General features: G+C 55.2%; 1 protein-coding gene across 3 annotated transcripts in view; it reads right to left on the reverse strand.

Moving 5' to 3' along the window:
- The window catches only part of WHRN (whirlin), a 48,972-nt gene extending 23,017 nt beyond the window's left edge, over window positions 1–25,955 (reverse strand). For all 3 annotated transcript variants that reach the window (XM_066201394.1, XM_066201393.1, XM_066201392.1), the window contains exons 1-3: window positions 25,356–25,955; window positions 11,656–11,871; window positions 1,705–1,830 (exon numbers count right to left, since the gene is read on the reverse strand). In XM_066201394.1, coding sequence (XP_066057491.1) covers window positions 1,705–1,830; window positions 11,656–11,871; window positions 25,356–25,955 — 942 coding nt within the window. The remainder of the gene's footprint in view (window positions 1–1,704; window positions 1,831–11,655; window positions 11,872–25,355) is intronic.
- Window positions 25,956–26,265: the final 310 nt, after the last annotated feature.

The raw sequence follows: 26,265 nt of genomic DNA on the forward strand, positions 1-26,265 counted from the left end.
AGCTGTGACCCCGATGCTCAGAGAAGGGAACACCTGGGATCAGCAGGGGAGGCTGCAGGGGCTGGGAGGTGATGTGTGTGCAGGGTGAGCGAGGTGAGGATCTCCCTTCACAGGAGCTCTGCAGCCAACTCTGCCCAGTGCAGCCTCAGGAGGGCCCAGAGCATCCCTCAGGAACCTGTTTGAGTGTGGATGCAGCCAAGGTCACTGAGCCAGCCTGCTGATGGACCAGCCCTGCTCTACTGATGCCTAATGATTTCTGCCTTTTTTCTTTTCTATATTCTCTATATTCTTTACACATATATTGGGAGCTCTGTAGCCTCTTGTTGCATTCCTACTTAGTTTTCCCAGTACTTTTCCCTGCCCTGATAGGCAGAAGGACGAAATATTTTCCAAAGCCCCTATCCCATCTTGGCCCTCAAGGCCAAAACCCAGCTCTTTGAGATACATTTTCATCAACGAAGTTCAGTTCCATCAGAGGGGGGAGAATTTAGAAAGGGCTTGAACAGGGGGGGATTTGCATCACCACTTGTGCTCCTAATTAGTGATTGCTGTCAATTATGCTAATTTGCTAAAGTTATAAAACTGTGTTCACCCCACAGGGGAGCTTTTGTGGACGTTTTCCATATTTGCCCCTGGAGGCCTCCAATAAAGACCAGCTTTTATATCACCTCCAATACCAACATTATCTCAAAAATGTGTTTCATTTACGGGCTCTTAAGGCATCACTATCCCCAGGGTGATCCTGCTGGCTCTGCTGGTTAACACGGGATCCTGTGGATGCCAGTGCTGCAGCAGCAGCCAGCACTCCTCAGCTGGGAGCTGGGCTCTGAAATCCTGCCCTGCAGGCAGGCTGGGAGCCCCTGGGCACAGCACTGCCTCCACACCCAGCAGCTTTGGGTGAGAAATGCAGGAAAGAGGGCGCGGGACCAGGATCTTTAATGGAAAACTCTTCCCTGCCAGCTCAGGAAGCTGTGATGCCTTGGAGTGCCCACCTGGAACAGAGGCTTGAGCAGATTGAGAGAATAAAAGTAGGTGTTTATTAAAGGCCTCCAATAACTACACCTTGGGCAGTCAAAAGCCACCCAAGATGGGCAATGGAGTTTTTCAGACAGAAATAAATTTGGTCCATTTACATATCAGGAGTTAATCATCAAGTAATGAAGTCCTTCACCCCCAGTTTGCTCCTCCCATCTCCAGTTCACTTTTGTTTAAACTTTTTGGGGCCTGAGGCAGAAGGGTGTCCTTGGACCTCAGCCCCAGAGGGATTGTTGTGTCTGACCAGAATGTGGAGACAGTAACTAACAGTTTATATGGAGTTTGGAGTTATACACTAAATGCAGTATGGGATTTTAAGATACGATAAAATCTTCAGGCATCAGGTGAGAGGGACTTTCTGACTGCAGGAGCTGATTTGTCTGGAGAAGAGAGGCCTGAGAGGGGATCCCATCAATCGATATAAACAGCTCCATGGGGTGTCAGAGGATGGAGCCAGACTCTTCTCAGTGGCAGGACGAGGAGCAATGGCCGTAAACTAAAACACAGCAAGTTCCACCTCAGCACGAGGAAGAAATTCTTTCCCTGAGGGTGGCAGAGCCCTGGAGCAGCTGCCCAGGGATGGTGTGGGGTGTCCCTCTCTGGAGACACCCCAAACCCACCTGGACACATCCCTGTGTCACCTCCCACCCTCTCTGGGACGGCTCTCACCTTCAATCCAGTGCTCTCGGCCTCGGAGCCCTTGTCCACACCCGTGATGTAGATGCCCAGGGAATACTCTGCCCCTCCTCGGATCATGAGGCCCAGGGACTTCCCTTCATTCAGGACCAGATTCACCTGCAGAGGAACAGGAGGAGACATTAATGTGGTGTCCAAGGGCTGCCCAAACCAGAGGTGGGACACAGGCACAGGGCCACAGCCCTGCCGTGTCCCTGGGCTGGACAGCAGCTCCCGTGGGATTGGGGAGGCATCGGCAGCACCAGGAGGAAAAGCTCTGCAGGCTGAGAGGTTCAGCTACAAGCGGGGCAGCACATGTGCTGTGGATTTTCAACCACAAATCAGCTGATCCACAGCAGCTTTTCACTCTCTCCTTTTACAGGTGCATCCGTGGGGTAGAGACCGAGCTGGGAGCAACCCCCAAAACCCCAAAAGCACCAGTGGGGTGCTCCCAGCACTGGCTGTGAATTCCCCCTCTGGCATTCGTGCCCTGTGCAAGGGAATGAGCCCAGCCCCAGCCCTCTGCCGTGCCCTGTGCAGTGCTGAGTGTGCAGGGCCACCCCAGGGCAAACCCCACAGCACAAACCCCAGCCACGTGCCTGATTATCTCCAATTAACAACGCCAGGACAAACTTCCCACAGATCCAGCCCATATTGCAGGAGACGTTTCCTATTTCCCACAACCTGCCAGGCGGCGTCTGGACAGGTGCTCTCCCCACCAAATGCTGATTTGCAAACCCAGCTTCTGTCTGCCTTCATCCACCCTCTCCTCCTCCTCACAGGGCCTGACAATATTTGGATGTTCAGGGGGGAATTTAGAGTGCATGAGCAATCCTGTGCTCAGCTCCCTCGAGGACTCTCCATTTAAAATGGCCTTTGTTCCCTCGCTGCGTGACACTTTCTAAATGAATAACTCCAGCGTTATTTTTTTGCTTTGCTCCCAAGTTTTGAGTCACTTCTGGAGAAAAGCAGACAGCAGGAATAAAAACAAATGAGAAAAACCAAAATGTGTTTCACACTGATAGAAACAACCAGAAACAGGCTGCTTGTGAAGGGCTTTTAGATTTAAACCCCTCCTCTGCAGTCAAACCAAAATCTTGCACATTTACCTGGACGGAAAAAATAATTCCCAGCTTCAAGTCAGTAATTAATCCATCTTTCTAGAGGACACAGCATCACAGAGGAAATTCAGGCCAGTCTCAGAGTGGCTGGTATTAAAAACCCATTTTGTATCTTGGTGATGGAAACACAGAAATCAGCAGCAGGACACAAATCCACCGAAGGCTCCAAATTTGGGACTTAGAGAAATGGATGCAAAGCCGGAATGAGAACTGTAAGATATCAACTACCTGTACCAGCACTCTTCTCTGAAAATCCTGATATTCCCTGGGTTTCCTTTCCCTGCCTTGAAGGGCAGAAAGTGCTGGAAATAATTTTAGCATTGAAGGATTATAAAGGAATTACAGAGACCTTCACGTTTCAGGCTGGAGAGACGAGCTGGGCACTGACCCCCCCCAAAGGAGCAGCTGCCTGTCACATCCAAGGGCAGTTTGGTTTTCTCTTCACAGGGAAACCTTGCTCTGTGCCACACAACACTTCACTGAGTGCTTTTGAAAATTAGGAAAAGATTCAACTTTTCTGAAGTGCTGTTATCTCCCAATCTGTCTGATGGCATTTAGGATTTCCCTGTCGTAAGTTTTTCACCCCACCGTGGCTGTGCCCCTCAAAAAATTCCCCAGCTTGAAAAAAATACAAGTAGGAGAAATACAGCGAGGTGCCTGGAATCTCAGATCAGGCCAGAACAGACTGGGAATGATGAAATTCCCTCTCCAAGTCCCTGGATGGCGTTTACATGTGCTGGGGTTAGCACCAGGAGGGACAGCTCTGCACGCAGACATTTCCATTTCCCTTTAACACTGTCCAGGTAAGCTGAGAAGCTGCTCCCCCCACATGGGAGTAAGAGATACCCCCGTCCCTCTGCTCCTGAGGTGCTGCCACGTGAGCTGCTCTCTTCACCCCTGCGCTGGGCAAACCTGAGCTTCCAGAGGCAGGAAATCCATGGATGCAGAGATCCTGGAGCCACAAAAACCAGCAAAGCTGTGTGGGAAAACCTCAGCTCTCCTGGAAAATCCATGGCTGCTGGCAGCCCAGCAAGTTGGGTTGCTGAGGGCTTAATTGCATCTCTTAATCAGCTAATAGCTCCGGCTACCTGAATGAACCCTGCAGCAGGAACTGCCGGGAACAGCGTGGCAGAGCCCAGGGAGCATCCAGGGAGCGTCCAGGGAACGTCCAGGGAACGTCCAGGGAACGTCCAGGGAACGTCCAGAGAACGTCCAGCTCATGGACGCACTGCAGGTTTCAGGAATCACTGAGGAAGGGAGCGAGTGCTGGCAGGCAGGGGCTCAGTGGGTCAGCCCGGGGAGGGAACGTGATGCCTTTTTGGGACTACCTAAAACCAGAGGCCGGACAAGATTAAGGGAACAAAAAGCAGGTGTAGTTATTGAAGGGCTTTCAGATACATTTAGGGCAGACAAAGCCCCCAGGGGCTACACCACAATGCATGACAGGTCACAAGTTTTCACATTTTTATCAGTTTGGTCCATTTGCACATTGGGGGTTCATTTCCAATTACAGCTCCAGGTAATGAAGTCATTTACCCCAAGTTTGCTGCCCCCAACTCACTTTAGTTTCCATCTCTCAGGGCCTGAGGCAGTGAGGTGTCCTTGATCCCCAGGCCTGGAGAGGAATTGTTGTGTCTGCCCAAAATGGGGAAGCAGCAGCTCACACTGTGTGTGGGGTTTGGAGTTCTGCACTAAAGAACTGCAGGATTACAAATGTATGAAAAATATAAAAGCTAAAATCCTGAGGGATCACAGGAGCAATGGAGGGATAAGCTGATCGCCAGGACGAAGCAAAGGCTGAGTCACTCCTTGCCAAGGGCTCAGGGATCACAGGGGACAATTTGCACTGTCCTTCCCAAGGGTCTCTGTCTCCAGTGATGGGCACAGCACAGGGGTGGTGACAGGAGGGGTGGCCCTGCCGTGCTGGCTGTCCCTGGCACAGCATTGTCACACTCCTGCCAGCCTGGCCCCACACACAGCTCTGGGGTGACACTGAAGCACAAGCCCAGCTGTGTCCAAGAGGGAGCTAAACCTGAGACCAGGCTGAAGTTCCCAGTGGTTCCCAGTGGACAGTGGGGATCCAGGGCCCCTCTGGGAACACACCCTCCACACAGCATTCCCTGGGCCAAGCCCTTCTGCTTGGGCTCTTCCACTGAGGCTGGCACACGTGTGATTAACACTCCAGTGCCAAGGCTTGGCCCTAATGGCATTTTGGTTCCATTTCCACTTTATGCCTCTACTCTCCCCTCATGGCTGGAGCTCCCTCAAGGTGAGAAGCTGTAACACCTCTCAGGGAGAGCTGGGATCACTCTGAGCTCCTAAATCCAGACTGTGCTGACACCATCCTAAACCAGGCAGCAAACAAGGGCAGCTATTCTGTGGGGGAAACTGAGGACATCACACAGAATGGTTTGGGTTGGAAAGCACCTTGAAACTCAGCCAGTCCCACCCCTGCCATGGGCAGGGACACCTCCCACTATCCCAGGTTGCTCCCAGCCCTGTCCAGCCTGGCCTTGGGCACTGCCAGGGATCCAGGGGCAGCCACAGCTGCTCTGGGCACCCTGTGCCAGGGCCTGCCCACCCTCCCAGGGAAGGATTTCTTCCCAATATCCCATCTAATTCTATCATCTTTCAGCTTAAAGCTCTTCCCTGTGTCCTGTCCCTCCATGCCCTTGTCCCAGGTTCCTCTCCAGCTCTCCTGGAGCCCCTTTGGGTCCTGGAGGCACAGTGACATCCAGGCAAGGTCACCATGGGCATTCCCACAGCACTGTCGCTGCCCAGTCCCCATCTCCGTCCCCGTGCCATTCCCAGCCCCAGGGAACTCCTGTGTGCATCACACACAAACAATTGGGAGTCCAAGGTCACAGTTTTAATTTCTGTTTCAAGGCTGAAACATCTGCCATCTCCTGTAGCAGGAAATGAAGGGAAATAAACGCCACCATCAGCGAGGCAATCGCCCCGAGCCCATTCCTGCACCGCGTCTCTCCTGTCTGCCTTTATGGAATTACCTGTTGACAGATTCAATTCTGCCATTAGGAAAAGGCCTTTCAGACAGGAGTTAGCCTGCCCCAGCACGGCTCAGCACGCAGCTGTGTGGCTGAGGAGGTTTCAGCCATTTCCAGGCCATTACTGCTGCCACACAACACAACGCCTCGGGAGGCTCGCAGGGCTCATCCTGCCCCTGCTTCCCAAGGAAACCCCACAGTTTGTGTCTAGACATCCTGCACACAGCCAGTGTGGGGAGGCAGAGCTGCCTCACAGACACTGACAGTCCTGGAGCAGCTGGGGGGGGGGCCAGGGCCACCAGAGCTGTCCCAGGGTCACCCCCTGCCCAGGGCAGCTCCCTGCGGACACGCCAGGACTTGGGCTGCCACACTGGGGACAGGGAGCAGCTCCCAGGGCTGAGGTGACACCAGAGCACAGGGACAGTGACCAAAGCAAGTCCTCTGCCCATCCCAAGCCTCAGCCCAGCTCCTGCCTGCCCACGGGGCAGGGCTTGGCTCACACACCAGCTGCCACCTTTGGGTGCTTTTTCTGCTTAAAGCGCCTAAAATAACCAAGAGGTGGAACTGCTGCCCCCCAGGGTGGGCTGGGGTGGGACACAAAGGACATTTTTGGGTAAATCAGCTGGGACAGAGCTACAGAATGCCCGAGGCAGAAGGATGACTCAGGGCAAGCTGATGTAGCTGAAGATGCTCCTGCTCATTGCAGGGGGTGGGATTAAATGGGATTTAAAGGTCCTTTCCAACCCAAATCATCCCATGCCTTTAATCCCCAGGACTCTGGTGCACCAGTGGCTCACATCCCATATTCCTGTCCCACAGGGAACTAAACCAGCCCTCCAGGAGCCTGGATACCCTTAAAGCTGTAAACAAAACCAAACCCCATCAAGGTCAGAGTGAGCAAACAGTGAGAGACGTGGGGAGCTGGACCATTCACACTGCAAATGTCATTACAAACTAATAGCAAGAAATCCTTCCTTCCCTCTCCTGCATCTCTTATCCTTCATGCTCAAGTAGTCACCAGCAGCATCTCAAACATTCAAGCCACGCAATATTAGCACAGATTTTTTTAAAATAATAATTACTGCTACTTTTGGGCTCCAGAACTGCCTGAAGCCGAGGAGATGTTCACACTCTCTTTATTATGTTTTCTTTCTTGTGCTGCACCGAAAGCTTGCAGGAATAAGCAGCTCCCCTGGCAATAAGCACATTAAGGCACCAATTCAGCTGATGGAATGGTGCTTCTCAGAGAACTTGCAGCCCAGCACTGCCAGAGTGCTTTGCACACTTCATCTTCCTCCCAGCTCAGCAGCACCTCCGCGTTTTCGCTGTCTGAGGGTTCCCAAAGTGCTTTTAATGAAATAAGCTGTCAGTCCCAGAAGTCCATCAATGGCAATTCACGGCACAAATGGCTCTTGCTGCTGCTGTGACAAATCCAGGGGACTCTAAGTTTGGACAGACAATAAAAATCCAACTGCTCTGAGGCAGAAGGTGAGCAGGGGAGGCAGGTCCCAGCTTTGCAGCAGGCAGTGACATCCTGGGATGGGGCTGGGGGCTGTCACCTGCTGTTCTGTCTGGCCTGGCTCCAGCAGCACTTCCCAGAGCTTTGCACTACTGCAAACCCCTCCTTTCACACTTCCTGACCACTGGTGACCCCACCTGCTCTGGTGAGACACCGGACTCAGCAATTACAACTACAGGAAAATGCGAAATTTGGGAAATACAGCACCTGCCACACACAGCACAGCCACGGGAAACAAGGATCTGTACAACACCTTGAACAATCACAGGCTGAACCTGCCAGCAGCTCCTTCAGCCCCACATCCGCTCAGTCCTCACCTCCCTTCCCTAGTGCCAGTACTCGTGGTAGGTCAGGTCCAAACCTGGCCCAGATCTGAGCAGCCCTCTGCTCACCCAGAACAGCCTCTGACCCGAGCTCAGGGCAGGCTGGATTCTGCCTGGAAGAGGATGGGGAAAGCCAAGCCAGCTGCCAAATCCCAACCCCCAAAGCTCTTCAGTGGGATTCCTCCACAGCTGGAAGTGAAGGAATCCCAGTGTCCAGAGGAAAATGTGACCAAAGCCACAGGCCAGGAATGCTGCCTCTGGAGCTGAACCACACTGCCCAAAGCCACGAGGTCACACAGAGCCCAACCACCCTGTTCCACACCTCATCCCACTGGGACGATCCCACAGATGCCTGCTTGGATCAGTCACACCATCACACACCTCACAGTGGTGGTTTCCATTTCCAGCCTTTGGATAACAAACCTTTCTGCCTCAGGATAATCAACTCGTTAAACTCGGTGACAAACCCATCCTTCCAGGTGTGTAGGTGACAAACCCATCCTTCCAGGCACTGCTGGAGGAAGAGGCAGCCTGACAGGGACATTTCCATTGCCTGAAGAATACCAGGTGCCTCCAGCAGCCTTGAATTTCACCTTGGGAAAGCTGGAAATATCCCTTTGACTCCAGAGCTGTGGCAGTGGATTTGCTCGCTGTGATCCATCTCTCCAGCCTCCTGCTGCAGGGCTGGAGCTGCTCTGCTGTGCTTCCCCAAACCCTGCCTGTCTGAAAGCTTTGGCACAGCCATTCCAGGACATTCAGATCGATTAGAAATAGGAGGGAGTGGGATTAAAAAAAAAACAACACCCCAACTAATTCTCCCCTCAGAATGTAAAACCACCCACAAATCAAACAGGCCTCAGTGCCTGTCAGTTCTAGTTGACTGGGCTGAATTAACCAGGGATGTGATGCATTTATTTGCATTTTTGTGAACAGAATAACCCCACTTTGAGCAGTTAATCATAGATCTGTAGCTACCTATAAATCTACACATACAAATATAAAGGGAGAAAACTGGAGGCAAGTTGTTCCCCTGTTCTGGGACACGTCTTCACCCCTCCACGGTGCTCGGCAATTCAGGCCACAGCGACTCAGCTCATCCATGCCCTGCAGCCTGTGTGCAGGAAATGTCACACCAAATAACCCCTGTCCAGCACCGGGCAGGGCAGGCTCTGCTGCCTGCCAGCAGCCTTGGATCGGGGGAATTGCTTCCACCAGCAGCTGGCACAGCAAGGCACCTCTGGATGTGGAGGTGTCTGGGCAGCCTGGAGCATTTCAGAGTGGTAGCAGCCAGTAATTTTCTTTTTTTTTTCTGCTTTTACAGACAGGAAATCAGGAGTGGAGGCTGCTGCAAAGTGCATTCCAGGCCTTGTGCACTTAAAGCAGAGACCAGTGTCCCTGCTGGCCTGTCACCAAGGAGTGGGGACAGGAGAAGGTCGAGCGCTCCCTCTCCATCCCATCTCAATCACTGAGAGCTTCAAATATTTCCTGCAGTAGCTGTGGGTTCTTCCCAGGTTAACAGAGGAGTCTCCAGCCCCCTGCCCTGAGATCAAAGTGTGATCCTCTGCTGGAGAGATCCAGAGGAGGCCCCAGGGGGATCAGAGGGATGGAGCAGCTCTGCTGGGAGGAAAGGCTGGGAGAGCTGGGAGTGTTCACCTGGAGAGGAGAAGCTTTGGGGTGAGCTCAGTGTGGCCTTGCAGGGCCTGGAGGAGCTACAGGAAAGATGGAGAGAGAAGATTAACAAGGGCCTGGAGTGCCAGGACAAGGGGGAATGGTTTCAAACTGCCAGAGGGCAGGGCTGGATGGGAGATTGGGCAGGAATTGTTCCCTGGGAGGGTGGGCAGGCCCTGGCACAGGGTGCCCAGAGCAGCTGTGGCTGCCCCTGGATCCCTGGCAGTGTCCAGGCTGGACATTGGGGATTGGAGCAGCCTGGGATGGTGGAAGTTTTCCCTGCCCATGGCAGGGGTGGGACCGGGTGAGCCTTAAGGTCCTTTCCAACCCAAACCAGTCTGGGATTCTCAGAAGAAGCCAAAGGGCTGCCTGACTGTGTGGAGCAGCACCAAGGAAGGGAAGGACACAAGGTCAGATTTTGGAACACCAGAAGCACACACCAGGCTGAGCAGGAGCACACCCAGGGCTGGCACATCTTCCCAGGGCTCTGCATGTGGCCAGGACCACACGAGGCCGAGGCAGGGGACACGCAGCTCCAGGTTTCTGAGCATTTCATGTCCACACACAGCCAGGACTGAAGGAACGATGTGCCCAGAGCTGCTGCTGCTGCTCTGTCAAGGTGACACTGGGTGGCAGGGGGTGGGGGACATCAGCCAGCAGAGCCTGCTTTTCTCCTCTCCTTAAAATAAAAATAATAGGCCCTTCTCCCTTGTGGCCCACATGAATATTTCATCAGCAAACTGCCTCGTCCTGGATTGGATTTTTCTCTCCCTCTGGCTGAGATGGGAAGCTCAGACCCTTCCACAACGTTTTCAGGAGCTGAGGACATTTTGGGCACAGACAGGGCGACATCAGGATAAAAGGATGGAAACAGTCAAGGCTCCAAGCAATTCTGTGTCTTTGGGAAGGCAGTGCTGACTCCTAGGACAGTATTTGATATTCCGTGGGTGGCAATGAGGAAACACCACATCCTGCTTGTATGGGATGAGGTTCCCTGCCCATCTGTCCCTTCAGCTGTGCCACAGGCCACCTGAGCACCGTGACTCTGCAGTGACACCTCTGCAGGCCTGCCTGGCCATGGGAAGTGTGAGGGAGAGGAGACACCAAATCCCCGAGATCAGATATTGCAGCTCCAACACCCCGTGCTGGCTTCCCTTACATCAAGGGCTGCCTAAAGGAGGGCAGCTCACAGCGAGAGAGCAGGACTGGAAATTCCCTGTGCTGATGGTTTCCTCCTGTCAGAGGCGCAGAATCCAGGCCCAGCACTGGCCACACTCCCCTGGTGTCACTACAGAAGCCATGCCCTTCCCCGCTCCTCTTTCCCTCACCGGGGTTTGCACTCAGGCCCCTCCTGGCTCAGGCTGCCTCTCCCCAAATGGAAAAGGAAAACAATCTGGTTTATTTCAGAGCATTTGTAGAAGAGAAGAGCTGGGGGGGGGGGGGCTTATTTTATTTTACTAAGACAGGACTGCCAAGAGACCCAAGAAAGCCTCACAGGAACACCTGAGGGAAGACCTGAAGTGCAGGAGGAAGGGCAGGAGTGCACTCTGAGATCCAGCCCTCCACATCCACAGGTGACACACATTAGAAGAGACCTGAAAACTCATCCAGTGCCACCCCCTGCCATGGGCAGGGACACCTCCCACTGTGCCAGGCTGCTCCAAGCCCGATGTCCAGCCTGGCCTTGGGCACTGCCAGGGATCCAGGGGCAGCCACAGCTGCTCTGGGCACCCTGTGCCAGGGCCTGCCCACCCTCCCAGGGGACAATTCCTGCCCAATCTCCCATCCAGCCCTGCCCTCTGGCAGTGGGAAGCCATTCCCTGTGTCCTGTCCCTCCATGCCTTGTCCCCAGTCCCTCTCCAGCTCTCCGGGAGCCCCTTTAGGCCCTGGAAGGGCTCTGAGCTCTCCCCAGAGCTTTCCTGTCTCCAGGCTGATGTCACAGATGACATGGATGACATCATAACATGGATGTCAGTGCCTCAATGTCCACCCAAACAACCTCCTGTTGGGAAAAGCCTGAAAACCCACTCCTGGTTTGGTGGTTGCTCCTGGCAGGACCTTCCCTGCCAGACCAGACTGGACAATCCCTCCTCCCAGCTCCTCCCTGTGTCCAACAGGAACGAAGCCAACCCATCCCATCCTCCAGGATTCCTGGGGGAGACAGGGGGACAGTTACAGTTATAGCCCAAGGGAGAAAACCAGGATGCTGAAGGAGAATCACAGAGGTGACAATCCCAGGGGGACACAGAGGGCTGGGACCTGCACGGGAAGAGGCCCCCGGGGCTGTGTCTGCTCCTCCTTTTGCTCACCTTCTTCTCATCACCCTCCTGCAGGAGCTGGAGGTGGCTCCTCTTCTCGCTGTCCCTGCGCAGGGAGCTGTTCTGGTGGTGGGGCAGCCCCGTGGGGGGGGACACGCTGCGGCCCTGGGGGTCCACCCAGGTGTAGATGTGGTTGGTGACGTAGCCCCCGGGGATGCGCCCCACCGAGTGCACCGACAGGTTCAGCTTCTTGCAGCCCTTCAGCACCTGCAAGACAAGCCAAGGACAAGGGGTTAATGCCCACAGGGCCACCTGGGCTGGAGGCAGACACAGCTCTGCACTTCTGGAGGTTCAGAGATCTCCAGGCTCCTCTGCAGGCATCAGCTGTGTAAAAAGCTGCTGGGAAAAGCTGGGATTTTTCTGCTCTCTCCAGAGTTGAGGCAAAGCTGATGCTGCTGAGGAAACACAGAGAAAACCTTTCCCATCAGCCAGGGAAAGAGCAGAGTGAAGCAAAGTGGGGAGGTGAGGTGGGCAGAGCTATGCCCAGGGTGGGCTGAACCCAGGACTGAGCAGCTTCTGCAGCTCTGGAGTCAGCAGGACGGGGAGCAGAGCTGCAGGAGAGCAACACTGATCCTCATCCAAAGTCCTCTCCACCTCTCACAGAGCCCCTTTAGGCTCCATGAAAGTGCTCCAAGATCTCCCTGGAGCCTTCTCCCCTCCAGGCTGAACAGGGCTGTCAGCTCTCAGTGATCGTGCTGGCAGCAAACAAATCCAGTGTGGGAAAAGCCTGAGCTCAGCCCCAGCTCTGCCCCCACAGCTCCCACCTCTGCCATTGGAAACAACCTCTGCCATTGGAAACGCTCCTGATGCCTTCAGGGAACATTGACAGCACTCCCAGAAATTCAGCCACTGAGTTACCAGCTGCCTGCCCCAGCACAAGCAGTCAATTAATGAGTGCAATAATTACTAAATACATCCACACACTTAAACCAGCAGGCACAGAGATGACCTTGGGGGCCAGAGGAGGTGATTTGCAATCGCTCCTCTGCCCCTCCAGCTTCCACTGTGAGAAGCTGACACAGGAAACTTCAATTAACATCGAGGAGTTCTCCCTGGGGACAGCTGTAAGTGCTGATCCCTCCAGAGGCCTCAGGAACAGCAGCGGTGCAGATCTGCTCTCAGGGAGGAGGTGTTTGGGGGTTTTATCCCATGTATACATCATTTTGATGAGCTGCTCCTGCAAGGCCTCATGAGCAGAGAAACTGCTGAGCAAAGCTTGTGGCTGGGAAGAACTAAACCCAGCAGCTCCCCAGTAAAGGGTAAAATGGTCAGTAATAGTGGGCTGGCTGGATCCCAGCCCTGACCTGGCAGCACTGCTGTCCCTCCCCGCCAGAGCCACAGAGAATCCAGCCCAAAGCCCAGCTCAGCATCTCCATCACACGGAGCACCTTGGCCGCAAACTTGTCACATGCTCCCAAGGTCACCGTGTGCCTGGAGGGCTGGCACAGGGACTGCCAAACCAACAGCCCCATCGGGACACCCGCAGAGCACTTCACCCCCCTGGGCTGCTCACCAGCTCCAGCTCCTGCAGCTTCCCAGTCCCCCAAACACATCCCTGCTGGATCTCCTCCCTCCCAGCTGGGCTGCCAGAGGTGCTCACCACACTCCATCCTGCCCAGGTCGCTGTGGGATGATGGAGCAGGCTCTGAGCTCCAGGGGCCACTCTCCCATGGGCACCGTGGCCGTGCCAGACTTCAGGGCACAGAGCAGCTCCCTGAGCCAAAGCTGCCACACAGCCAAGATGGGCTGAGCTCCATGGAAATCAACGAGCTGAGGGTGGCAGGGACAATTCTCACCGACCCCAGACATACCAGGGCAAGGGATCCCTGTCAGATGGGGTGCAGGACCCCCTGAAATGTTCTTTGTTCATCCAAACTGGAGCCATCTCTATAAAACCTCTTTTGAGTCTGCAAAACATCATTGTGCCCCCGTACCTGTGTCCTGTTCTGGGCCCCTCACAACAAGAAGGGCATTGAGGGGCTGGAGCGTGTCCAGGCAAGGGAACGGAGCTGGGAAGGGTCTGGAGCCCCAGGAGAGGCTGAGGGAGCTGGGAAAGGGGCTGAGCCTGGAGAAAAGGAGGCTCAGGGGGGACCTTGTGGCTCTGCACAACTCCCTGACAGGAGGGGACAGCCGGGGGGGCAGGGCTCTGCTCCAGGGAACAGGGACAGGAGGAGAGGGAACGGCCTCAGGCTGGGCCAGGGGAGGCTCAGGGTGGAATTTCCCCATGGAAAGGGTGATGAAACATTGGCAGGGGCTGCCCAGGGAGTTTGGAGTGCCCATCCCTGGAGGTGTTTAGGGAAAGACTGGACATGGCACAGGGATCCCCTTCCCTCCCTTCCTCAGAGAATCCATCCCGGCAGGGAGGAGAGGGAGCAAAGGAAACCCTCGGGGGTTTGTGGCACACAGGAGACACTCGAGGCACAGCAGAAGGGACAGGCACAGCAGGGGCTCCATGCTGGGCACTGTGCAGTGTCACAGCTGCAGGGACAGGGCAGGGCTGGCTGAGGAAGCCTGGCAGAGCCATTTCGCCTCAGCCAAATGTCATCCCCCGGCAGGGCAGGCACAGCAGCAGAGCTGCTCTCTGGAGGCACAGGGAAGCCAGCAGGGATGAGAGGCCAGAGATTTACACCGGGATTTTTATGTCCCCCGGCAGGTCCCTTGACAGGGCCACCAGGAGCGGGGATCAGGGCTCAGGGACATGTTTTATGCATGAAGGTGACAGCAGAGAGCCCGAGGGGAGGGGAGCAGCTGCACAGCTGGAGGCAGCAGGAGGTTCCCTGGCAGCCTCCATCCAAGGGGGAGTGAAGAGAAGCTGGCAGTGCCCAGCAGGGCATTGCTGGTGACAGCGGCTCCCAGGCAGGCAGTGCTGGTGACACTCTGGGCAGTCCTTTATGACGTTCACTGAGGTCTCTCCTGTACTCGGTGAGAAGCAGTTTCCTGTCCAGCACAGAGTTTCCTTCCCAAAAACCCCTCCCTGCTCGTGCCCAGGGCAGGGCTGGAAGCGAGCCCATCAGAGCCCCCCTCACTCAGAAGCCCTTCAGGACACTCCGTTTGGATCAGGCCACCTGCTGACCTGCTCCTTTTGGGGACCCTTTGGGTGACCACAGGCAGGGGATGACAGCGGCACCCACAGGAGATTTTTAAGGGACATTTAAAGGGACTGTGGAGTAATAGGACAAGGAGGAATGAGGGATGGTAGAATTAGATTGGATATTGGGAAGAATCTCTTCCCTGTGAGGTGCTCCCCAGCCTGGTGACCACTAGAGTCGGTTCTGCTCAAACATCCGAGCTCCCAGGAAGTTTTCTGTTCATCAGGCACCAGCTCTTCCAGCTGCAGCTGTGAGAGGAGATGAGAGGGAAGCAGTTTTCCCCCACTTTCCCTGGGATAACAGCACAGCACGTGACCCAGCCTGAAGCACAGCACGGGGACAGGATCTGGCACACAGCGACAGAACCTTTGTGCAGCCACACTGAACCAGACTTTAACAAAGCACTTGGCACCAGGAGCTGCAGAGTGACGAGGCACCAGGTGAGCCAAGTGGGAGAAGCTTCCACCTGCATCCAAACCAGGACAGAATCCTGCAGCAGCTGCTGTGCTGAGCTCCAGGAGAGCAGAGTTTCTATCCACCTCCCTGCAGAGAGAGAAATGCTGCAGTTCCCTTCTGTTTTGGGGTTTTTTCCCCCCTCCAGGTTTTCCCAAGGCCAGAGCTCAGCCCTGTGTGCCCCTGTGTGCAGGGAGGGCTCAGAGCAGGGCCCAGGCTCTGCTCCATGGCCCAGCAATGGGACCAGAGGGATGGGCAGGAACTGATTCCCAGAAGTTGCACCTGGACATGAGAAAGAACTTCTCCCCTGTGTAGAGACCAAGCCTGGGACAGGAGCCCAGAGAAGGTTTCACCACTGTGTCCTCCTCCCTTGGGAGCCTTTATCCTGCTGCTCTGTGCCCAGCTGCTGCTCACCCTTTGAGCCCTTCGCTGTCCCCACTCCCAGCGAGGTGCCACAGTGCCACCAGGCTGGCACCAGCCCTCCAAGGTCGATTTTGCTGCCAGCCCTGCTTGTAAAGCCACCACAGCAAGAGAGAGGGCCAGAGCCTGCCCACACAGATAACACAGATCATCCCAGCCCCCTGGGGCAGAAGGAGAAGGTTTTCAGCAGAGTTCTTATCACAGAATTCCAGAATCATTGTGGTTGGAAAAAACTCGCAGAACATTAAATCCAACCTATGCCAAATCCCCACCTTGTCCCCAGCCTAGAGCACTGAGTGCCACCTCCAGCCCTTCCTACGACACCTCCAGGGATGGGCACTCCAAACCTGCCTGGGCAGCCCCTGCCAATGTTTCATCACCCTTTCCATGGGGAAATTCCTGCTGGTGTCCACCCTGAACCTCCCCTGGCCCAGCCTGAGGCCGTTCCCTCTCCTCCTGTGCCTGTTCCTGGAGCAGAGCCCGACCCCCCCGGCTGTCCCCTCCTGTCAGGGAGTTGTGCAGAGCCACCAGGTTCCCCCTGAGCCTCCTTTTCTCCAGGCTCAGCCCCTTTCCCAGCTCCCTCAGCCTCTCCTGGGGCTCCAGACCCTTCCCAGCTCCGTTCCCTGCCCTGGAATTGCTCCAGCCCCTCAAGGTCCTTCCCAAACTGATGGGCCCAGAACTGGACACAGGATCTGAGGTGGCCCCAGCAGTGCCCAGCATTGGTGGAGGACATCACAAAGGACAGGCTCTGGGTGGGAATTCTACAGGAGAAAACTTTTTCCTCCCAGACACACAAAATCCTCTGTGCACTGTCTGCAGAGATACCCCCCAAAGCCACTGCAGAACTCATCCTGCGAGTTTTTTGGGAAATCAGGTGATCTGATGGTCACACTGAACCTCACCCAGCCAGCCCTAAATAACAAAGCCCACCTCCTTAACGCCCTGTGTGGAATCAGACCGTGCAGGCTGCATCTCCATCTCCTTTCTCCAGCCATTCCAGGGATTTGCTGCCTGTTGTTCCGTGCTGCTGGGTTTTGCTCCAGCCTCAGATAAGATTTGGCTTTGCCCCATCTCTGATGTGTTTGAGGACCGTGGGGTGGGAGGTTTAGGGCTGGCACCACACTCTGTGCAAGCTCACCTGCCAGCAGCCCAGCTTAAAGAAATCAGTTATGTGAATCTGGGAATTAGTGCCAAAACCTTTAGCAGAGAAACAGTCACCAACTGCCCAGAAATGTCATCAGAAGCAGCAAGTGCCAGAGAGAGGGGCAGATTGATTCCATGAGGCCACTGATCCCCTAACAACACTCTATTTAATTATCTGTCAAACCCTCTCAGAGGGAAGGAGATCGTTTAAACTGATAAAAAAAAAATAGGAAACACACATCCCATGTGCCATAATTACCTTTAAAAAAAACCCCATAAAACCCAAACAGCTCCCAGGACATGTTCTTTCCTAGGATCCAGAGTGGCAGCTGCCACTTTTCTGAAACCCTGCCAGTCTCACATCACCGAGGGCTTTCCTCTCCCACCATCACCATTTCCCCCCCTCGTATTCCCCATTTCCCAACAGCCTTGAGAGGCTGCGTAAAACATCTCCAAAAATCCCCCCAGGAAGGAGCACAGATGCCAGAACTCGACGGCAATTAATCACCAGGACCCTCCTGGCGGCCTCTGGCGGGGACACAGCCCCGTCCCTTCCCCTTCCCCCGAATGAAAGGAGCACTGGGCTCCCGTGGAGGGCGGAGTGGGCAGATCCCAGTTGGACACCGCGAGCATTAACCACGAGCCATCCTCCCCCTCGCCACAGCCTCAAGCTGCTTTTCCTCCCGGCAGGAACAGCCTCGCTGGAGCTGCTTTGGCTCTGGGATAATGAGCACGGGATAATGGGCATAGGATAATGGGCACGGGATAATGGGCACCGCTCTGCTGGCGAGCTCCAAAGGTCACTGCGGAGGTTATCAATCAGCAAAGCACCGGGAATTTGGCAGCACGTCCCCAAAAAGAGTAAGGCACAAGCTTAGAAATAAAGCTGCAAAGGGAAAGAAATGCTGAGATACCACAGGAGGGAGGCAGAGGCAGCTTTTACAGCACGTTCCGGCACCGTGCAGGGAGAAATTGGCAGAAGTTTGTCCAGCCGCTAGTCCCTGTTCCATCCCGGGGTGTTTCTGCTGGACTCCGGTGGGATCAGATGCACTGAGCAGAAGAATCCTGCTGCCAGCGGGAATGGAGCAGCTCCCTGTGGTTGCTGGGGAGGGGAGGGGGCTGCAGGAGCTTTTACAGGAAAGGGATTGAGGCACATCAACCCAAAGGCTCCTCTGCCCAGACAGGACAGCAGCACAGGCACCGCCTGCCCCCTGATCCTGCTCCAGGGGTCAGCTGCGGGCAGGATGGATAAAAGGCTATTGCAGCTCCCACTGCACACCTGGTCAAGGCCAAATTTGCCAGGGGAAGCAAGGAGAGACTGTCCCCTGACTGCAGAGTGCAGTTGTAAATAAGATATCTTGGAACAAGTGTTGCCCAGAGAAGCTGCGGCTGCCCCAGGATCCCTGGAAGTGTCTAAGGCCAGGCTGGACAGGGCTTGGAGCAGTCTGGGATAGTGGAAGGTGTCCCTGCCATGGAACTGGATGAGCTTTAAGGTCCCTTCGACCCCAAACCAGTCTGGCATTCCATGGTTTTTAAGTCTATCCCATCCCCGTGCTGCCTGACAAAGGACAGGGAGCCTGGAATGCTCTGACGTGGGCAAACAGCTCATCCCTGAGCGGGAATGGAGAGAAGTGGAACGGGGAAAAGGTGACCCAGAGGCAGGAGGGGAGAGCAGGACACAGAAGAGAAGCACAGATGGAGGGACAGCAGCGCAGGGGACGCAGGGGTGACACGGGGGGTGACACGGGGGGTGACACGGCCTCCCTGCAGGAGCACAAACGGGAGTTGCAGGAGGCACAGTCCAGCCTCTCTCCCCCCTCCCGAGGCAAAGGACAGCAGTTGCGCTTTCAAGTAGCGGCACTTATGCAAATCAATGCAAATCGATGTATAATTATGGTGATTGCACACATTTAGCCCCAAGGCACCGGGAAGCCCACGTCCCTCTCACCGGGAAAGGTCAAGTGAAATCTTAGCTCCAGCAGCTTCTCCCTCCAAGGGCTGACACCTCCCCATCCCCACTCTGCGACCTCCCACCAGCCCTCCCAGCTGCTCCCTGCCCAGCGCAGCCCTCAGGCAAACCCGGGACAATTCTAAAACGAGCAGAAAACTCCACAGAATTGTGAAAACAAAGCAAAACCAACGCTGTTTGGGCGCTTTCAGGGCAGGGGGGAGGCGTAAGGGAAATGCAGATTAAAGCACTGCCTCCTGCTTCCTCGGGTCTTCTCCTGCTCCACACCAAGCAGTGCTGAAGGGAGCGATGTAAAGCACTGCCAAGGCCATATTGTCTAAACAGGGTTAATTCCTTGGGGAAAAAAACTTTGGAAGGATCAATGTGGGGAAGCGAGGAAAAGGCTGGATGAAGCACTGAGGGATGCCTCAGAGCCTGCACAGAGCAGAGCCCCCTCCAGCACCTCTCACCCCGAGGCAATTCCTGAGCCCAGCGAGAGGCAGCTGCAGGACGAGAGGCTCCTCCAGGGCTTGGCTTCCCTTCTACTCACCAAGCACTCGTGACAGGGAGAGCTCACAGAGCATCCAGTCAAAAGAACCCGAGGTAAATCACACCAGCAGATGCTTTGTCACTTTAACTGAGGGCATCTAGAGCTGAATGATTCGCCGTGGCATTGAGGAAAGTGTCAAGAAAATCCATCCTCTTCCCCGAGGACAGGGGAACTGGGTAAAGGGTATTTTAATTCACCAGTTCTGACGCTTGTGTTTTCTTGCAACGGCCACCAGAAAGAAATAAGCTTTTATCCTCCGGGTTATCTTATCAATTTCTCCGCGGAGGCAAAACTGTTTATTTACGAGGAGCCCACTAAATAACATCGATGCTGCAAGAACTCCAGGATGCCCTGACAACGCTAACCCTGATGAACAAGGCAGTCCTGGTGCCAAGTCCTATCATCCTTGCATTATGAGGAGAGGAGAGATGAAGGCCCTCATTCCAATCTTTTGCATCAGTATAAACTCATTTGATTCCATTAGGGCTGATTGTGATTTGCTGGTGAAACGAAGGGAAACAGATGACTAAGGAACTTGCCCACTGAGGGAAATCAGTGGCACAGCAGCAAAAACAACAACCCACTCCTAACCCAGGTGGAGCAGCCAAAGCCACGTTCCCACAGCCCCTGGCTGGGTGTGCAGCTTCACCCCAGCCCAAGTCACACCAGGAATTGTTCTGGAGCTCAGAGGAGCTCACAGTGACAGGAGAGCAGCACCGTGGGCAGCTCCAGGTGAGCCCCAGTGCTCAAACCTGCTCCACCACAGCTCGCCATCTGCCTCTGGAAGCAGGAGCAGCCCTTCCACATCCATGCTCTGCCACTGCCATCAGCCCTCCTCCTCCTCAAGGAGCTTTAGAAGTCATTTTAAATGCAGATGCCGCCAAGCTCGAGAGTGACCGTTTTCCCCCCTCCTTTTTCCCACAGGGAGATCCTGTGGGAGAGCCTTTACACTTTCCACCCTCTCCCTCCAAGTCCAGCTGAGGACAGGAGCTGAAATGGAAACTGTCTGCAGGACAGAAGGGCACAGCAGGAGCCCCTGGCATCACACAGCACCCGCCTTTCAAGCTGTGAGTGCCTGTTCTTTGAGTGCAGGTTTGGGGGTTTTGTTTCTAAGCAGATCCAGCGACGAAGGAAGCGATTACCACTCTAACTGTCGGGGTGGATGCCAGTCACATCCTCCTTCTCCATGCTCCAGCTCTCTGAGCTCCCTTGGGAAGGGAGGAAGTTTCAAGCCTCTTTCTTTAGCGCCTTCTAAAAACACCGAGCCGGCGATAAGCACGCAGCAGTTAAAGGAACACGGCTGACATCTTCACAGGATCAGGGATCGATGGATTGCCTTCACCCCTCAGCCATCCCAGCCTGGCTCTGCCCGATCATCCACAGCTCCAAGCACAAAACCCAACTAAACCAAGCTGCTGATTCCTCTGAGCCGTGCCCACAGTGCTGTGGTGATTAAATAAGCAGTGTCAGGCCATGGTAATCAATTGATTGGGCGTCACAAGAGACAGTGACATGGAATTTGCTTTATTGTAAGCTGGCTGGAAAGAAAAATGGCTCGAAATATGTTTCTGAGGCTCAGGGCTGCACATCTCTGCTGTCATTTCTCAGAGGTCTTTTAGCAGTCCCACTCCTGGGGTCCTTTCTTATGAAATATTACGGTCTCTGAAGAGATCACCTTGTTTGCCAGCATGAAAACCCACAGTAATAGGACATAAAAGGAATTTTAATCTCCTTTTGATTATTTTTAAATGCCTGCTTGACACTTCCATCAGAGCAGGAGATGGAAAGGCTGGAGGGAGGGAAAAGCTCTGCTGGAACAGAGAGACGGTGGTGGCTGGGGATGAGATCCCTCTCCTGTCCCAGGCTGGGGTGTGATGTGATACCCCTGATGCAAACCCCTTCCCTCACAGGTCAGGGAGGGGATGAGATCCCCCTGGACAGGGACACACAGGACAGGCTGGCAGTGCCACATCCTGGACCCCTCTGTCTCATCCCAAGCTTTCCCCAGCCCTCTCCAGCCTCTCTCTGCCGATGAAAAACCCCAGACAGGGCACTGGAACCATCCCAGTTCCTTCAGAATAAACAATTCCAGTCCAGTGACTTTGGCAAAGCCAACACAGATTTACACCAACACCAAAGAATCAAACTCCCCAAGCCCAGCACATCCAAATTAGAGGAGTTTCAGTGATTTTGGTCAAGCTGATCCAGATTTGCCAATGGTGGAACCAGTGTAGCTCTTTGAGGCTGGTGTAGCTCATTAAGCCAAATTCTAAATCAGGAATTTTTCCGCTTTTTGCTTCCTCTTGTCCCCTCCCTCCCTAAATGTACTTTTATTCAAAGGACATAAAAACCTACAGCAAAGCAAGAGAAGTAAGGGGTGGAGAAGAAAGGAGCGTGAATTTAATGCCAACCCCGGAGCATTGGGGAAACACCTCTCTGGGTAACATCTTGATGGTCTAAAGGCAGAAACACCTTGCTTTTAAGTCCAATGGATAAAATATGACAGCTTATCAATACAAGCTCTCAGCACAACTGCTAAAATATAGCAGTAAATGCTAAAATATAGCAGCATATACACTGTAAATAGTAAAATAAATATATATATATAGCGTATAGACATAATATAATGTCTTAAATAGCAAGGCTGGTAAAAGCCAAGCAAGCTCTAAAAATACGACAGACAACACAAACTTCTCCACTTACCCCATAATTCAAATGCTGGTGATCTTTAGCTAAAGTGCACTCTTGAATGCTGCAATGATGGCAGCTGTAATTGTAATGGAGTCGTTTAATTTGGATTTGGATGAAACAGCCGAGCGTGGAGCAGACAAGGCATAAAACTCCTGTGCTCATGTAAAGGTTAAGGAGCTGGTCCTTAAGGGAATTGATTTGGAGTGCTGAGGTAATCTGGTGGTTGAAGTCAGAATGCCACTTTTTATCTAATTTACACTGAAACATCTGCAAACACCAGCACACTGTCTCAGGCCAGCAGTGAGTTCTGAGCTGGGACATCACACAGGTCACTCAGCCCGGTGTTGTGGCAGTTGTCATCTGCTGCCACGATTCACTTCGTGTGCATCACTGAGAGATGCCTGAAAATTCCAGGAGTGAACAGAAATTGCTGCTACCCTCACAGCCAGCACCTGTCCCCTCCTTGAGAGAAGGGATAAGAGCAGCTGGGCTGCTCCTGCACGGCCAGACACGCACAGAAAGGCAGCAGAGCTACCACGACTTGTAAGAGGAAGGCAGTGCCTGCCGTGGGAATGCTCATCCAAGGCTGCACAAACAAAGGCAGACATTGCATTTATCCCCTGCTCTGCCTGAGCAGCTGCCTCGCTGCCACAGCCACAGCCGGGCACCCCGAGCGCCCCGGCGGGCACCGAGTGGATCTGTGGCTCGGGAAGTTTGTCACGCTCAGCCCTGGGAGCCTTCCCGAGCCCTGCACTTGCCCCCAGAAGGAGCTCTGACAGCTCCTGTCAGCACAGCACGCTGTGCCTGTGATGGAGAGCAGGGCTACCCCGGCCAGACAGCTCCTTGCTGCAGGACAGGGCGAGGGAAGCGCAGCCAGAGCATCGCTGCCCGCACAGGGATGGGAGCTGAGCTTTGATCAGACACCTTCTGGCTGGGGGAGCTCGGCACAGCCCCTCCTCTGAAGCAGCAAACAGTGAGTGTCTGAGAGATCAGCTACACAGCCAGGGGCTCGTGTTTACAAAGTCTCTCTCTCTCTCTCTCTCCTCAGCTTTCTCTGTTTGATCCCAAATACAGCGTGTGCGCAAATCCCAGGACCAAACCCAGCTCTGGTTTATCACAGAATATCCTGAGTTGGAAGGCACCACAAGGATCATCGAGGCCAACTCTTAAGTGAAGAGCCAATAAAGGGATCAAATCCCCAATCCTGGGGTTACGAGCACCAAGCTCTGACCAAGTGAGCTGGTGTTTCCCTCTCCACTGACCCACTGCAGGGCAGACCAAGTGAGGAGGGCAGGACACAGCGAGGTTTGCTCTGCCTCAGGACACCAGAGCACAGCCAGAGGCCTTTGCAGAGCTGTCAGTGCACCCAGCCTGAGCTCCACATCCCGGGCTTCAAGGGGGAGCAAAAAGCACAAAACGAAGGCACCCATCACCACCTCTTGTCCCTGCCGCTCTGACACTCTCAATGACACCCAAAACATGGGGCTGAAGCATTTCTACCTTAAACCTTCAAATGCTGCCCTTGAGCATCGCTGAACGCCATCTCTTCATTTCCCCCCTCCCAAATGCCGCATCTCAGGGCAAATTAACGCTTGGTTATTTTTGAATCTCCCAAGGATTTATTAGAGCCAGACTGTAAATCACTCTGCCACTCTTCCCGAGCAAAATGTTTCCACCACCACGATGGGTCATAAAAACCCTTCCCAGATGTGAAAAGAACCCAGGAGCTCAAGGAGGTGCCAGCGCAGGGCAAGTGATGAATTTGTTGTTGAGAGAAGTTCAGCTCACAAGGAGACAATTTCTAAGCTGCTTTTTCCTATCAGGATCATATTAACAAAATATAGCTCTTGGCAAGCCACGTCCTCCAGGAATTATTTCTGTGCAGGAAGCACTTAGTTTCACTCAAAATTAATAATGTCTAAAAGGCATCAATTACATTATATTAGAGAACAAACAGAAAGTGATGTGAATTACCCAGCAGAGTGGGATGAATTGGAGATGAAGTCATGGAGCAGAGCATTCCTGACACCTGGTTCCTCTCCATTCCAATGCCATAACCAAAATATGTGGGGGCTGCAATCTCCAAGGCACAAAATTGCAGATTAACAACTGAAAGCTCACCCTGCTGTTGTCCTATCATTAGGAGCAACAGAAAAAGAATTCCTACAAACCTTTCCTCTGCTCCCAGGATTACCAGGGACTCATTTCCAGCCTGGAAGTCGTGCCCTTGCCCAGGGCACTGATTTAAAGCCGGAGCAGGGAACGCACAGGTCGGCAGGGAATAAGTGCTCAAAGCTGGGCAAGATTAATGCACTGTCAGAGGAACGCTCCACATGGAACAGGCTCCCAACAGAACTACTTTAGCTTATTATGGAAAAATTAAAGCACAAACAGCTGGAAAACAGCCTTGTCACGCCAGATCCCAGCTCTCCACACGCTGCCTACAAATTGCTGCTGTAAAAGTCGATTCTCCAGCTCGATAGGTTTGTGGCTCGGGACCGCTCTGAGCGGAGCCCACCAGCTACAAGATCAGCTCTGGGGATGGTCTGGGACACTCACACCTGGGTTTGCCTCAGAACCCCGCGTTTCAGGTGAAAATCCCACAGTTTATGGAGTTCTCCCTCCACATTAACGCTTTTATCGGTGGCCCCCACGCTATTGTGGGCTACAACAGGTCTCCGGGGCATGTGGAGCCGTGCTGGGAGAGCGGGAGCCCTTCAGTTGTGTAACCGTTCTCCTTCTCCCCCTGGAACATTCAAAGGGGAATCGGGGATCTCTCCTGCCTCAGGCACGATGCAGCCCTTGGGGGGGTCTGTTCTGCTTCTCCGGGCTTCAGTTTCCCCATCTCTGCGAGGAGAAACCCACTAGAGGGGCTGGAGCACACCCCTTAAAACCCGACACACGCAGATTTCCAGCTTCCACGAGCTCCCCAGGCTGCAGGCGAGCTACGAACAGCACCGCCGCGTTTCAGAGGCGCGACAAAAGCGCAGGACGAGCCTGCCGTGCCCAGAGCCACCCCGGCAGCTCGGTCCCTGCCGTGGGTGGCCCCGCTATTTGCCGCCGCAAACTTTCCGCCGGTCCCGCTCGATGTCGCCGGCGCGATGCAAACCCGGAGCGGCTCCGCTCCGCCGAGGGCTGCGGGCTCCCAGCGCCGCGTCCCGGAGAGCGGCACCGGGGGGCTCCGATCCCACCGGCGGACGGGGATGGAGCCGCGGAGGGATGCGGAGGGATGCGGCTGGACGGGGAGCACGGGGATAAGACCCAGGGAGGGAAGGAAGGAGCGGGGGGAACACGGAGACGCACCGCAGATGAAGAGCGGGACGGGGCGCGCCGCGGGGCTCGGGACAAGGCGGGATGGAGGAAACATCCAGCGGAGCCCGGTGCGGAGCCGCCTTACCTTGACCGCCTCGGCGTGGGTCACCCTGTCCAGGGACTTGCCATTGACCCCCAGGATCTGATCGCCGACGCGCAGCCCCTCCCGCTCGGCCAGGGAGCCCGGTTCCACCAGCGACACGTAGATGCCCACGCCGTGCTCGGCTCCGCCGCGGATGCTGAAGCCCAGACCCTCGTGGGCTTTGCTCCGGCGCAGCGTCACCTGCCGCAGCTCGCCCGGGACCACCGGCGGCGGGGCGGGGGGCGGCGGGGGGCGGCCGGGCGGCGGCAGGTAGGGCCCCTCGGCCGTGTACTGATCGAAGAGGAGCTGGTCGGAGCGCGGCAGGACGAGGCGCAGCAGCGGCAGCAGCTGCCGGCGGCGGGGCCCGTCGAGGAGGGCGCGCAGGGAGCGCACCAGGTCGCAGACGTTGCGGCGGCCGTGGTAGGCGTTGAGGCAGAGGATGAAGCGCTCCCGCTCCGCTTCGCTCAGCAGCGCCGTGAGCGCCTGGTGCAGCCGCCGCACGTTCGCCGAGAGCGGCCGCGGCGCCGGCCCCGCCGCCGAGCCCAGCGAGCCCGACGAGGAGGAGGAGGAGTGCACGGACACGCCGTCCAGCTCGGCGCTCATCGCCGCGGCACCACCGGCGCACCGCGGGATGGAGCGGCCGGAGCGCGGCGCGCCGGGCAGGAGCGGAGCCGAGGCGGGCAGGAGCGGAGCCAGGCGGGGCAGGAGCGCAGCCCCCCGGGCAGCACCGCTGCCGGCCGGCCCCGCCGCTCCACCTGGCCGTGCGCTCGCCGCCGGCTCCCCAGGAAGTGACGCGGCCGCCGTTGCCGGGAGACGGGTTATACAGAGCGGCCCCGGCGGCGGGACCGGACCCCCCCCCCCCGCCCCGCCCCAGCGCCCGCCCCCGCGGGACCCGCAATTAGCGCGCCCGCTC

This window comes from Chamaea fasciata, unplaced genomic scaffold, assembly GCF_029207755.1.
Source record: "Chamaea fasciata isolate MVZ Bird 193981 ecotype frontalis unplaced genomic scaffold, bChaFas1.0.hap1 SCAF_20, whole genome shotgun sequence".
In the NCBI taxonomy this organism is placed as follows: domain Eukaryota; kingdom Metazoa; phylum Chordata; class Aves; order Passeriformes; family Sylviidae; genus Chamaea; species Chamaea fasciata.